The sequence below is a fragment of the Hyperoodon ampullatus genome (genome assembly GCF_949752795.1).
Source record: "Hyperoodon ampullatus genome assembly, chromosome: 11".
Classification (NCBI taxonomy): domain Eukaryota; kingdom Metazoa; phylum Chordata; class Mammalia; order Artiodactyla; family Ziphiidae; genus Hyperoodon; species Hyperoodon ampullatus.
Genome location: NC_136924.1, coordinates 54,588,004 through 54,604,004, shown reverse-complemented (window position 1 = coordinate 54,604,004; position 16,001 = coordinate 54,588,004). Strand labels below are relative to the sequence as shown.

The following is a 16,001-nucleotide window of genomic DNA, read 5'->3' as shown; positions in this document are numbered from 1 at the left end:
TTGGACATGCAAGGACTATTCTCCAGGGATGAGTGACTGGTGCTCTGGACTTTTGACCCTTGCTCAGTGCCCCCAGTGGCACTGCATTACAACAGTGGATTTTACCTCTATCCTGAATAAAGGGCCTGATTTTGAGTGGCTGGCTGTATTTTCTTCCTGGAGGGAGAGGGAGGAAATAGGGTGAGTAGGTGGACATGGCCATGGGTCATAGCCACCTTCATCTCTGCTAAAGAGGAAATAGGCTGAACTTACAATAACTCAAAGGTACAGATTACTTTCTGCATCAATTCAATTCAACGAACATTTATTGATCACAGAGCATATTAAAAAGCTATGGAGGGGTACTACATTTGGCTAAAAGCATCTGTTGCCTCAAGAACTCGTAGGAAAGATAAGATAAGCATTAATAAATAATTATAATATAAGAAAGAGTGTCATAAGTATCATGGGAGAGGTTAGAAATGTGCCCTGAGTATTCCTAAGAGGAAAGATAATTTATATTTGGTGAAGGGCTGTGGGGAAAGGGCTCAAGGAAAGATTCATGACAGAAGTGACATTTAAGCTTGTTTGAAGTTGGGATTTTGACAGGTAGAGATGTAGGGTGGGAAAAGAACAGCAAGGACAGGGGCTCCAAGAATCTGAAATGGGTGACTTGAGAGGGGTTGAGGTATTTCTTTACCCTTGAGATAATGAAATACCTTTCACAAATTGCTGTGAGAGGAACTCTTTCTAAAAACAATAGATGAGAACAGCTCAGCAATTGAAGAATCTGGACACCTGGGGCCTTTTTGTTGGGACCCTGCACTCCATTACCTCTTCTTGCTGCTTCGCTGGTCTTTAAGGGGGAATTTTGCAGAACTGTATTCTAATTTGATTATGAGAAATGTGAAAGAAGGAGAGTCAGGAGATTTGATTCCTAAAGTCTGTTTCTGTTTCTCATTGATGGTCCAAAGCTGGGTAAGTCATCTCTGTCTCTGGGGCTCAATTTCCTCATCTTTAAGTGACAGTTTTAGCCTAGCAATTTTTCTGAGATCTCTTCCTGCTTTGAGAATCCAGCATTCTAAGACTCCAATTTGAATTACCCTATTTCTGTATTAGCTAAGATATATCTTCTAATTCCCTCCTCCTACCTTCTATACCCACTGGGGCTTTAGGCATTCAGACCATATTTCTCTTGTCCCAGAGACCAGCAGCTCCCAAATGAATCCCCCATGGCCTGTTTAAGGACCTATAGGGCCAGGCAAGGGGTGGACAGGCCATCCCTCTCCTATACTTAATGAAAACAAACTCTCAGGAAATAACTTGGTATTCATCATATGATTTTAGTCTGAATTTGAACACAATGTGACACATCTCCCAGGGGTATTGCATGCTATTCCCTCCCTAATTATGGGACAAAAGACTTTTCTCCAAGTCTACAGGGTTTTAGGAATAACCCCTGTGCATGGTGGTGTGTGGGAGGGCAGGGTTGAAGGGCCACTCCTCCCACTGATCTCACACATCTACTTACTACTTTGCCTCAGTTACACCCTCAGGAAGGTATATGCTCTGGAAAATATAAGGGACCAGCTCCACCAAGTGGGCAGAGCAGAAATGCAACTAAAGCTGGGACTGTTTTGCTCAGTTTCATAGCCCTGGCCTTCATTCTATAGAGAAATATCCTGATCTTGGAAATTTCACCTGTGAATATACCATATATGAGGCCATGACTTTCAGAGGGTTTTGCTGAAGGAAACTGACAATTGCAGAGAGGATCTTAGCCTGAGACTCAAAAGATCAACAACAGGTAGAAGCTAGGGAGCTGGCATGGATGTGGTCTTGACTGATGCAGACCTCTCTGCCTTTGGTTAGAAGCAGGACAGAAAACTGCTGTTGTTCTCTTTCAGAGAACCCTCTTGGGAGCTTAATGGGAGGTGGGGTGGTAGCTGAGCATTTGTTCTGCTTTTTCCAACTCCTTCTCCTTCCTCTAGGCCTGGAAAAAGTCCTGAACCAGGCAGGGATCGGAAGTGGCACAGGCTAAGGTGGGTGGTGGAGAGACTCAGGGCAGGGGCCGTCAGAGTGCACAGGTTTCACCGAGCTCTGTGTGAGGAGGACCCTGGATGGTGTCCCAAAATATGGACTCTTTTTCTCTCTTTCTATCCTGATCTTTCCTCCATGCTACTTTCTTCTGCCAGCTATATTGTCATGAAGGCAGGAATTTTACTGGACAAAATTGTTTCTTTTCCTATGTTCCTTTTCTCACCCCCTCCTTCTCTCTCATTCATTTTTTTTCCCACACTAATTGAGAGCATATTAAGTGACAGGACATACTAGACACTGGGGATACAGAATCTGTTAGGGGTTTTGCTCTCAAGACTTACACTTTAGAGGAGGATACTCCCTCCTATTTCCTAGAATCATGCAACAGAAAGGACTCTTCAGACAGATCCATCGTTCATTCCTGCATTCACTCCTTAATCAACAAATAGTTATTAAAGATTTACTATTTGCCATGTTCTATTTAGGTGTTACTTGTTGAGAACAAAGACAGCAGGAGACACACTTATTTTATTTCATTTCTTTCTAAGTTACTCTGGAGCTGTAGATTTTGCCAGAGATTTTTTGGTATGGGAACAAAGGAGGAATTGGGTCTCAGTACTAAGAAGGGACTCTCCCAGAATTAAGTGGGATATTTACTAGTGGTCAGATAGGTTGATTTACACTTTGTGCACAGACAAAAGTAAAAGAGTGCAGGAGAGGTAAAAGGGGAGGGGTAGAAAGGACAAGAAATGAGAGGAAAAAGCAATAGCTGTGGAAATGGCTGGTGAAGCTGTGAAGATTTTCTTCACTTTTTTTCCCCAGTTTTATAGAGAGATAATTAACATGCATTTCTGTACAATTTCAAGGTATATAGCATGATGGTTTGATGGTTCTCTCTCTCTCTATATATATATATATACATATATATATGAGTATTGCAATAGGTTAAGTTAGTATCCATTATCTCAAAATTCCTAATTAGGAAAATCCTGAAAGTTCCCTCTGATGGAGAAAATTTTCACACATTGAGGTATGGGGAAGTAATTTTGGCTTATACATTGTTCAGCCTGAACTTTGTGTGAACTAGAACAGCGTGTTAAACACACACAGCACATCTGCTTTAACCATTAAGGTAAAGAATGTCTGCTTTGAAGATAAGGATAAAACTCCTTGCTTATGACATCCATATTAACACTCCCTTCCCAGACACCAGGGTAAGGTTCTCTTCCCAGACACCAGGGTACCGCTGTCTCACTCTGTATATACTAAACCTGTCTCTTTTGGAAACTTGAAGGCATATACCCCTGTCATGTTTGATGTATGTTCTTTGTTCTGATAAGGTATGTGACTATGCTAAAAACCATGCTTCAACGGAGCAGTTTCTCAGAGTTATCTGAGAGGCTGTCTCTTGGGCTATAGTCCTCAGTTTGGCTCAAAGAAAACTCTTTTCTATTCCTAAAAAAAAAAATCCATCATCTCATAAAGATACAATGTAAAGAAAAGAAAGAAGAAGAAGAAAAAAAGAAAGAACTTTTCTCCTGGTGATGAGAACTCTAAGGATTTACTCCCTTAACAGATTTCCTATGTATCATACAGCAGTGTTAACTATAGTCATCATGTTGTACATCACATTCCTAGTACTTACACTGGAAATTTGTACCTTTTGGTCACCTTCCTCCAATCCCCCTTCCTCCCACCCTCCACCCCTGATCTCTCGCATGTCTGATCTCTTTTTCTATTAGTTTGTTTTTTCCCTAGGTTCCACATATAAGTAAGATCATATTGTATTTGTCTTTCTTTGTCTGACTTGTTTCACTCAGCATAATACCTTCAAGGTCCATTCATGTTGTCAAAAATGGTAGAATTTCCTCATTTTTATGGCTGAATAATATTCCATTGCTTTACCCATAACTTCTTTATTCATTTATCCATTGATGTATGCTTAGCTTCTTTCCATGTCTTGACTATTGTAAATAATGCTGCTATGAACATGGGGGTGCAGATTATCTTTTTGAGTTACTGTTTTCATTTCCTTTGGATATATTCCCAGGAGTTGAATTGCTGGATCATATGGTGGTTCTATTTTTAGTTTCTTGAAGATCCTCCATACTGTTTTTGAGAGGATTTTCTTGTGTAGTGACTGTGCTCCCTGTGGATGGGTGCCGTCAGTTCTGTGGAGGTTTGCCCATCTTGTTTGACTGGGGGAGGGCATTGGAGTCAGAGGAACTAAGGCTTCTGTTTTGGACAAGAATTCATGCTAAGATAGCTTAGTGGTGATAGCTCTTTCTGTCTCCTCTTCCTTCCCATAACTTTTCCTCCTATTATGAGGAGTCAGTAGAGCCTGACTTAGAAGGTAAGCCTGGGATTCCTTCCCAGCAACCTCCCCAGAGCTGCCTTCCCCTCCTGGTTCTTCAGAACTGTAGATAAGGTGCTTTAGCAGTGGGATCACCACACTGTACTGCACTGACAGCACTTGCTCCAGGGCTGAGTTGGAAGCTGGAGTCATGTACCTTGAAAGGAATTGAACAAAGGAGTAAACTGAGCTCAGGACAGTGGTCACAATGCTGTTGGCAGCCACAGTCCATCCCATCCCAGACTCTGCAAAAAGTGTCCTCAGAGCTAAATCAACCACTAATGGTAGAAACATCTAGAAATGACTGAATTATCAGTGAGAAGTCAGTCATTTCTGCCTTCAAATGCCTCCATACATGAGTGATCTTACACAAAACATTATAGGAGCTGCCCCGAGGAAAAGGGAGGTTCTGCAGTATATCAAGTGCTACAGGTCAGAACTGAAAACAATTTCATACATTTCTGTAGCACTTCATACTTTTTAAAGTGTCTTTCCTTAATAGTTATGATGATAATATGAGGATTTTTTTCTCTTCTTTTCCCTGTATATACAACTATATGTTTCCACCTTGTGATGATTGTTCCTTATAAAACTGTAGGCTAGTCCAATAATGCTGTCATTCTCCCTAACATTTATGGCTCTGGGAATTACCCCAGAATCACAGCACATTATTTTTATAATGCTTAGTGGAATAAACATTTGTCCTTTTAGATGCATTTTTCTTTGGCTTAGAAAAGAAACCAAGCTTTGTAAATAAAGTGAAAGATAAAAATGTGTTTAGCACAAGATGTGAATCCAAAATAATAAGATTAAATTTTTGGATGCATCTTGTTAAGTGTCACTGGGAGTATTTCCCAAAGAAGCATTAAATTTTGTTGTTGTTGTTGTTGCAATTGTGCTATTATAATTGAAACATTCTTTGTGGGTTCTGGTGTGCCTGGTTAAAAAGATATTCATTTTACTGTCATTTTTTATCTTTTAATTTATCCCTCCTAACATTTCTGTGAAGTAGGTGGGAGAAATCTTATCATCCCCTTATGGGAAATGAGGAAACTGAGACAAGGAGAGCTGAAGAGATTTGTCCACAGGCTCAGGTGAGCTCTCCTGGACAATTCCTTATCCTTTCCCACCCCTGACTTCATTTCAGGTAACAAGCAGGTGAAAAAAGTATAGAGCAATTTGTGCAAATCCATCTCCAGTTCACTAGTAGAGAACACAGACCATTAGTTATTCTGTTTCCTGGTAAGCAAGGACTCATCAACTAGAGCTGTTTATGTTTGAGAGAAACATGGTAGAAAAGAGCATGAGGTTTCAAGTCAGTGAGACTTGGTTTACATTATGGCTCCATTCTTAGCTTGTTCTGGGAACTTTGAGAAAGTACCTGGTTACTCCTGAAACTCAGGTTAGGTTAATATCCGAAAATGAGGTTAATAATATTTATCTTGTGGTGTGACACATACTAAAATTGAGCTTGATTGTGTAAAGCTGTTGTTGTATAGTAGGTGCCTAATAAATATTTACAGCACAAATAAGCTTTGGAGACATCATCTTCCAGTAGGAAAGAGAAATGGCATCTGTTTCAAGGATGATATGTTTTATTTTTTTGTCTAACACTGAATAAAAGTCTACCAAAGGCTCTCTGATTTCCTTTTGAGGACTGCCAAATCATAGGTTAATGAAAGTATGAAAACCTTTACTCCTTGTACAAGCTCATTTTTTAGAGTTAGACAATTGGGCCCTCAGAAAGAAAATGGATTTTTAAAAACATAATTCACACATCTAGTCCACAGCAGAGCCAGAACTAGAACCCAGGCCTTCTGAATTCCAGTACAATTCTTTCCTGCTACCTTGCAGTGCTCTGTTCTACAGACCAAGGTTACTTTAGAGTGAAAAATACCCTACATTTACTTTCCAGAGGTGTAGCAATGACATACCTGAAAACTCCTGAACCATAAAGGATGGTGACCACAAGAAAATGAGATTAGCAGGTAGAGAAGATCTTGCTCCGACCCGTGGCAGAGTTGATCCCCACAGCTGTCATGATACGGGTGTAGGATCCCAGCAATAGGACAAGGGTACCAAGGCCCAGGACCACCATGGTGGTCAGGATGGAGGCAATGTTAATATAGGGCTCAGAACAGGCCAACACGAGCACTGGGGGAAGCTCGCAGGCAAAACTGCGAATGAGGTTGGGGCCACAGAAGTGATGCTGAGCAAGGAGGATGGTGTTAACAAGGCCCATCCCCATTCCTATGGCCGAGGTTGCTCCCACCAGGCCAGTACACACCTTCTTGTTCATAGCCACCACATACAGCACTGGGTGGCACATGGCCTGGAACTGGTCACAGGCCATGACTGAAAGAAGGCAAGCTTCAGTGGCCCCGGAAAATACGACCAAGGAGATCTGGGTGAAACACTCAAGGAGGATTATAGTCTTCCACTTGGAAAGAAGGTTCTCTAGCAGCTTAGGAACTATGATTGAGGAATAGAAAGCATCCAGGAAGGAGACATGACTGAGGAAGAAGTACATGGGGGTGCAGAGATGGCAACCAGTCCTGATCACCAGCAGCATCAGCAGGTTTCCTGTGAGGGAACCCTGTAAATCACCAGTAATATTACAAATAGTACTACCTGGATCTGAGGGTTGTTGAGTAGTCCTAGGAGAACAAACGCAGTGACTGTGGTTATGTTGCCAACTTCCACGGAACATTTGAGTTTCCCTTCAGAGGGACAAGAACAGAAAAGAATGCTCAAATGTGTTATGAGTTCCAGAGCATGGCTGGGGACGAGGCATTATGAATAAAGCTGTAGGGATGACCCAGGACAGATCATGTAGCAGAGGCAACCTTGTCATGTCAGACCTCATCAACCCTTCCCAACTCAGGGCAATAATCTATTGCCTAAGGTGGAGAAGTGGGAAGGAAGAGTGTAGAGAATCAAACCTGGAAAGGAAGGAGAAGAGAAAAGAGATTATTCAGACTGGAGAAGGAAAGGAAGGGAGTTGGAAATAGACTCCAGAGCACTGAGAAGTTCTCTTCTTCAGTTCCAAAAGGAACTGAGTTCAAACCACAGGAAGGCTTACTGGCATAGTGAGTAAGCAATAAACATTTTGGCTGACCATCTGGCTGACAGACCACGATGCATGTTTGAATGATTGGTAGAGGTATTGTGACACCTGATGATGGCACAAGACCTTTCTCTGTCACTGTAAGTTCATGAATAAGTCACTTGGGTTTCTCATTAAAAAATAAACAAACAAACAACAATCTGGGAAAGCTAGATGGTTTATAAAGTTCTTTTCAGCTTAGAAATTCTAAAGGTTGGGGGACAATCTTCCTTGGGTATCTCTGGTACTAAATGGAAATCTTCTCTCCTTCTGTGTCAACCCAAGCAGAAGTGGCACATGAGTAGTCTGGCTTCATGGAAGCCAGGCAGGAGCATGTCCTCAAATTGGAGGGGAGAGCTGTGCACATCAATTACTCCAAGGGCTTCCCATTCCAGGATTTCTGTGAATTTATAATGTCCACTTGTTTGCACTGTAATCTCAGGACTTAACATGAGAGTCCATGAAGACTGTGCTGAAGGTGCTATGGAAGATGGTGGAGTAGAAGGATGTGCGTTCACTCCTTCTTACGAGAGCACTGGAATCACAGCTAACTGCTGAACAATCATCAACAGGAAGACATTGGAACTCACCATAAAAGATACCCCACATTCAAAAACAAAGGAGAAGCCACAGTGAGATGGTAGGAGGGGCACAATCACAATAAAATCAAATCCCATAACTGCTTGATGGGTGACTCACAAACTGGAGAACACTTATACCACAGAAGTCCACCCACTGGAGTGAAGGTTCTGAGCCCCATGTCAGGCTTCCCAACCTGGGGGTCTGGCAATAGGAGGAGGAATTCCTAGAGAATCAGACTTTGAAGGCCAATGAGAATTGATTGCAGGACTTTGACAGGACTGGGGGAAACAGAGACTTCACTCTTGGAGGGCACACACAAACTAGTGTGTGCATCAAGACCCAGGGGAAGGAGCAGTGACCCCATGAGACTGAACCAGACCTGCCTGCTAGAGTTGGAGAGTCTCCTGCAGAGGTGGTGGGTGGCTGTGGTTCACCATGAGGACAAGGACACTGGCAACAGAAGTAATCCTTGGCGTGAGCCCTCCCAGAGTCTGCAATTAGCCCCACCATAGAGTGGGGTAGGCTCCAGTGGTGGGCTGCCTCAGGCCAAACAACCAACGGGGAGGGAACCCAGTCCCACCCATCAGCAGACAAGTGGATTAAAGTTTTACTGAGCTTTGCCTAGCAGAGCAACAGCCAGCTCTACCCACCACCAGTCCCTCCCATTAGGAAGCTTGCACAAGCTTCTTAGATAGCCTCATCCACCAGAGGGCAGACAGCAGAAGCAAGAGGAACTACAGTCTTGCAGCCTGTGGGAAAAAAACCACATTCACAGAAAGATAGACAAAATGAAAATGTAGAGGACTATATACCAGATGAGGGAAGAAGATAAAACTCCAGAAAAACAGCTAAATGAAGTGGAGATAGGCAACTTTGCAGGAAAAGAATTCAGAATAATGACAGTGAAGATGATCCAGGACCTCGGAAAAAGAATGGAGGTCAAGATCGAGAAGATGCCAGAAATGTTTAACAAAGACCTAGAAGAATTAAAGAACAAATAAACACCTAGAAAAATTAAAGAATAAACAGAGAGGAACAATACAATAACTGAAATGGAAACTACACTAGAAGGAATCAATAGCAGAATAACCGAGGCAGAAGAAAGGATAAGCGACCTGGAAGACAGAATGGTGGAATTCACTGTCATGGAACAGAATAAAGATAAAAGAATTAAAAGAAATGAAGACAGCTTAAGAGACCTCTGGGACAACATTAAACACAACAACATTTTCATTATAGGGGTCCCAGAAGGAGAAGAGAGAGAGAAAGGACCTGAGAAAGTATTTGAAGAGATTATAGTCAAAAAATTCCCTAACATGGGAAAGGAAATAGCCACCCAAGTCCAAGAAGCTCAGAGAGTCCCAAGAAAGATAAATCCAAGGAGAAACACACTGATACACATAGTAATCAAATTGACAAAAATAAAAGACAAAGAAAAATTATTGAAAGCAGCAAGGGAAAAATGACAAATAACATACAAGGGAACTCCCATAAGGTTAACAGCTGATTTCTCAGCAGAAACTCTAGAAGCCAGAAGGGAGTGGCACAATATACTTAAAGTGATGAAAGGGAAGAACGTACAACCAAGGTTACTCTACCTGGCAAGGATCTCATTCAGATTCAGTGGAGAAATCAAAAGCTTGACAGACAAGCAAAAGCTAAGAGAATTCAACACCAACAAACCAGCTTTACAACAAATGCTAAAGGAATGTCTCTAAGTGGGAAACGTTTTCTTCTCTCATAAGAGAAGAAAAGGACCTACAATAACAAACCCATAACAATTAAGAAAATGGTAATAGGAACATACATATCGATAATTACCTTAAACATGAATGGATTAAATGCTCCAACCAAAAGACATAGGGTCGCTGAATGGATACAAAAACAAGACTCATATATATGCTGTCTACAAGAGACCCATTTCAGACCTAGGGACACACACAGACTGAAAGTGAGGGTATGGAAAAAGATATTCCATGCAAATGGAGATCAAAAGAAAGCTGGAGTAGCAATACTCATATCAGATAAAATAGACTTTAAAATAAAGAATGTTACAAGAGACAAGGAAGGACACTACATAATGATCAAGGGATTGATCCAAGAAGAGGATATAACAATTATAAATATATATGCACCCAACATAGGAGCACCTTGATACATAAGGCAACTGCTAACTGATATAAAAGAGGAAATCGACAGTAACACAATAATTGTGGGAGACTTTAACACCTCATTTACACCAATGATCAGAATATCCAGACAGAAAATTAATAAGGAAACACAAGTTTTAAAAGACACAATAGACCCTATAGATTTAATTGATATTTATAGGACATTCCATCCAAAACCAGCAGATTACACTTTCTTCTCAAGTGCACACGGAACATTCTCCAGGAGAGGTCACATCTTGGGTCACAAATCAAGCTACGGTAAATTTAAGAATATTGAAATCATATCAAGCATCTTTTCTGACCACAACTCTATGAGATTAGAAATCAATTACAGGGAAAAAAATGTAAAAAACACAAACACATGGAGGCTAAACAATACGTTACTAAATAACCAAGAGATCACTGAAGAAATAAAGAGGAAATAAAAAAATACCTAGAGACAAATGACAATGAAAACAACACGATCCAAAACCTATGGGATGTAGCCAAAGCAGTTCTAAGAGGGAAGTTTATAGCAATACAAGCCTACTCAAGAAACAAGAAAATCTCAGATAAACAATCTAACATTACACCTAAAGGAACTAGAGAAAGAAGAACAAAGAGAACCCAAAGTTAGTAGAAGGAAAGAAATCATAAAGATCACAGCAGAAATAAATACAATAGAAACAAAAAAACAATAGCAAAGATCAATAAAACTAAAAGTTGGTTCTTTGAGAAGGTAAACAAAGTTGATAAACCTTTAGCCAGACTCATCAAGTAAAAGAGGGAGAGGACTCAAAACAATAAAAATAGAAATGAAAAAGGAGAAGTTACAACGGACACGACAGAAATACAAAGCAGCCTAAGAGACTACTACAAGCAAAACTATGCCAATGAAATGGACAACCTGGAAAGATGGACAAATTCTTAGAAAGGTATAAGCTTCAAAGACTGAACAAGGAAGAAATAGAAAATATGATCAGACCAACTGAACAAGGAAGAAATAGAAAATATGATCAGACCAATCACCAGTAACGAACTTGAAACTGTGATTAAAAATCTTCCAACAAGCAAAAGTCCAGGATCAGATGGCTTCACAGGTGAATTCTACTGAATATTTAGAGAAGAGCTAGTGCCTACCCTTCTCAAAGTCTTCCAGAAAATTGCAGAGGAGGAACACTCCTAAACTCAATCTATGAGGCCACCATCACTGTGATACCAAAACCAGATAGAGATACTACAAAAAAAGAAAATTACTGTATATCACTATATTATTGATGCATATAGATGCAAAAATCCTCAACAAAATACTAGCAAGCAGAATCCAACAACACATTAAAAGGATCATACACCATGATCAAGTGGGATTTAACACAGTGATGCAAGGGTTCTCCAATATATGCAAATCAATCAATGTGATACACCATATTAACAAATTGAAGAAAAAAACCAAATGATCATCTCAATAGACACAGAAAAAGCTTTTGAGAAAATTCAACACCGATTTATGATAAAAACTCTCCAGACAGTTTAGAGGGAACCTACCTCAACATAATAAAGGGCATATATGACAAAACCACAGCAAACTTCACTCTCAATGGTGAAAAACTGAAAGCATTTCCTCTAAGATCAGGAACAAGACAAGAATGTCCACTCTCGCCACTATTATTCAACATTGTTTTGGGAGTCCTAGCCATGGTGATCAGAGAAGAAAAAGAGATAAAAGGAAAGAAATTGGAAAAGAAGAAAAACTGTTACTGTTTGCAGATGACATGATACTATACATAGAGAATCCTAAAGATGCTACCAGAAAACTACAAGAGCTAATCAATGAATTTGGTAAAGTAGCATGATATAAAATTAATGCGGGCTTCCCTGGTGGCGCAGTGGTTGAGAGTCCGCCTGCCGATGCAGGGGACATGGGTTCGTGCCCCGGTCCGGGAGGATCCCACATGCCGCGGAGCGGCTGGGCCCGTGAGCCATGGCCACTGAGCCTGCGTGTCTGGAGCCTGTGCTCCGCAATGGGAGAGGCCACAACAGTGAGAGGCCCACGTACCACAAAAAAAAAAAAAAATTAATGCACAGAAATCTCTTGCATTCCTATACACTAATGATGAAGTATCTGAAAGAGAAATTAAGGAAACATTCCCATTTACCATTGCAATAAAAAGAATAAAATATCTAGGAATAAACCTACCTAAGGAGACAAAAGACTTGTATGCAGAAAACTATGACACTGATGAAAGAAATTAAAGATGATACAAATAGATGGAGAGATATACCATGTTCTTGAATTGGAAGAATCAACATTGTGAAAATGACTCTACTACCCAAAGCAATCTAGAGATTCAATGCAATCTCTATCAAACTACCACTGGCATTTTCCACAGAACTAGAACAAAAAATTTCACAATTTGTATGGAAACACAAAAGACCCCGAATAGCCAAAGCAGTCTTGAGAAAGAAAAATGGAGCTGGAAGAATCAGACTCCCTGACTTCAGACTATACTACAAAGCTACAGTAATCAAGACAGTATGGTACTGGCACAAAAACAGAAGTATAGACCAATGGAACAGGAGAGAAAGCCCAGAGATAAACCCACACACATATGGTCATCTTATCTTTGATAAAGGAGGCAAGAATATACGATGGAGAAAAGACAGCCTCTTCAATTAGTGGTGCTGGGAAAACTGGACAACTACATGTAAAAGAATGAAATTAGAACACTCCCTAACATCATACACAAAAATAAACTTAAAATGGATTAAAGACCTAAATGTAAGGCCAGACACTATCAAACTCTCAGTGGAAAACATAGGCAGAACACTCTATGACATAAATCACAGCAAGATCCTTTTTGACCCACCTCCTAGAGAAATGAAAATAAAAACAAAAATAAACAAATGGGACCTAATGAAGCTTAAAAGCTTTTACACAGCAAAGGAAACCATAAACAAGAAGAAAAGACAACCCTCAGAATGGGAGAAAATATTTGCAAACGAATCAATGGACAAAGGATTAATCTCCAAAATATATAAACAGCCCATGCAGCTCAATATTAAAAAAACAAACATCCCAATCCAAAAATGGGCAGAAGACCTAAATGGACATTTCTCCAAAGAAGACATACAGATGGGCAAGAAGCACATGAAAAGCTGCTTAGCATCACTAATTATTAGAGAAATTAGAGAAATGCAAATCAAAACTACAATGAGGTATCACCTCACAGCAGTTAGAATGGGCATCATCAGAAAATGTACAAACAAGAAATGCTGGAGAGGGTGTGGAGAAATGGGAACACTCTTGCACCGTTGGTGGGAATGTAAATTGATACAGCCACTATGGAGAACGGTATGGAGGTTCCTTAAAAAACTAAAAATTGAATTACCATATGATCCAGCAATCCCACTACTGGGCATATACCCAGAGAAAACCATAATTCAAGAAGACACATGCACCCCAATGTTCATTGCAGCACTATTTACAATAGCCAGGTCATGGAAGCAACCTAAATGCCCATCGACAAATGAATGGATAAAGAAGATGTGGTACATATATACAATGGAATATTACTCAGCCATAAAAAGGAGCGAAATTGGGTCATTTGTAGAGACGTGGATGGATCTAGAGACAGTCATACAGAGTGAAGTAAGTCAGAAAGAGGAAAACAAATATCGTATATTAACACATATATGTGCAACCTAGAAAAATGGTACAGATGAACCGGTTTGCAGGACAGGAATAAAGACGCAGGTGTACAGAATGGACTTGAGGACACGGGGAGGGGGAATTGTAAGCTGCGATGAAGCGAGAGAGTAACATTGACATATATAGGTAGCTAGTGGGAAGAAGCTGCATCGCACAGGGAGATCAGCTCAGTGCTTTGTGACCACCTAGAGGGGTGGGACAGGGAGGGTGGGAGGGAGAGGCAAGGGGAGGGGCTATGGGGATATTGTATACATACAGCTGATTCACTTTGTTGTACAGCAGAAACTAACACAACAGTGTAAAGCAATTATACTCCAATAAAGATGTTAAAGAAAAAAAATACTGCACTGTATACTGAAAAAGAAAAAGATGAAGAGAGTAGCTTCATATTCATGGGTCGATGTCCTTCTCTGCCTGGATAAGTGAAAAACTGAGACAGAGAGGGGAGTAGAGACAGATGGCAGGGCACAGGAAGTGAAGTAGGGTTAGAGTGACAACAGAGGAGAGGCCTGCAACCCAAGAGCTGGTGTTCTAAAAATGTGTGAGTACCTGGTGCATCACATAGACTCTCAGAAGGTATCTGGGTTTGAACAGGTATACCTCACAGACACAGGATAAATTCACACCCAGTAGAGTAAGCATTCTTACCCTAATCTCTTTTTCTTCCCCAACAGTGGAGAATCTACAGCTTAGAAGTGGGAGAAGAAAAAGATGTCCGAGAGACAGACAAGGCCACTTGTCTCTATTTCAAGTGCTTTGAGCGGGACAAGGAGCAGAAGAGAGGAAAACCCTCTGGTCCACTGCACCTTCCCCAAAGCACAGGTCAAGCCTATGCTGGGGAAAAGGGAACAGGTCCAATGTGTGTTGAGTCTGAGATTAAAATATTTGTGTGCACAGACTTTTTTTTTTTCTTCGGTACGCGGGCCTCTCATTGTTGTGGCCTCTCCCGTTGCGGAGCACAGGCTCCGGACGCCCAGGTTCAGCGGCCATGGCTCACGGGCCCAGCCGCTCCATGGCATGTGGGATCTTCCCGGACCGGGGCACGAACCCATGTCCCCTGCATCGGCAGGCAGACTCTCAACCACTGCGCCACCGGGGAGGCTCGAAGCCAAAGCTTTTACTTCATCTCCACTCACATCTTCACAGTAGCGGACCCTTCCTTTGCAGGGCGTGCAATGCTGGCTACTCTGGGCCCGGTAGCCCTCAGGGATCTCCCAGGATCCGCCGTCGGCAGGATGGGGAAGGACAGGATCAGCACGTGGTTGCGGGGTTCCATGATTCTCAGGATACCACGCACCGGTTCTGCTTCTGCTCCTCGCTCTCCCAGGTGTTGACGTCTGCCATCAGCTTGTCTTCCATGACGCGCTTTAGCACCGACCGCGGTCGAAGAAGCCCTCCACCAGCTTGAAGAGGCTGTTTCATCGCGGTTGCTATGGTGTAACCAGGTGGGCGGAGCCAGCCCGCATAGTTGGACTGCTGCGCAGAGGCCAGGGCGCCGGCTGGCCCTGCAGAGGGACCACCGGGAGAGGCATGCTCTCGGAGGTCCTGGGGCGGGCTGCCTTTTAAGCTTCCAGGCTGCCTCCCTGTCCTCTCCCTCCTCGTCACCCGCCACCTGATCTGGAGGAGCGGGCTCAGTCTGTTGCTGCCAAACAACACGTGGAAACGGTGGTGTGAAACAGGGCATCCCGCGCGCCAGGCCTGAGCCTTCTCTCGCCTCTCCTGGGCCCACCTGCTGGGCGCGGGGCGGCAGAGCAGCTCTCCCTTCATTTTTGAGGTACATTTTCTTTCATTTTGAGGTACATTTTGATGTATAGAACTCTAGTTTGCATTTATTTTCTTTCATCATTATCAGAATATTAACCGATAAGTTTAAGGCTTCTATCACTTCTGTTGGGAAATCAATTTCAGTCTGAAGTTGGCTCCTTCGAAGGCAGGCTCGCCTTTACTTATTTCCCGGGTAAAAAGTACAAATGGAGGTCCTTGACCCAAGGCTCTTTTTTTGTCGCACCATTGGGTCTTTCATGAACTGAGAAAGTCAGTGCATGCTTCCGTAATTCAGCACACACCGTCAAGCTCCATGCG

General features: G+C 41.9%; 1 protein-coding gene across 1 annotated transcript; it reads right to left on the bottom strand.

The window, feature by feature from the left end:
* Nucleotides 1–4,365: 4,365 nt before the first annotated feature.
* OR5BS1 (olfactory receptor family 5 subfamily BS member 1) lies at nt 4,366–15,195 on the bottom strand (the record flags this gene model as incomplete). Its single annotated transcript, XM_079714925.1, is given in 7 exon segments — nt 4,366–4,434; nt 4,436–4,529; nt 6,307–6,353; nt 6,357–6,967; nt 6,970–7,092; nt 14,656–14,753; nt 15,056–15,195. Coding segments are annotated over 7 exon segments (1,182 nt in total).
* Nucleotides 15,196–16,001: the final 806 nt, after the last annotated feature.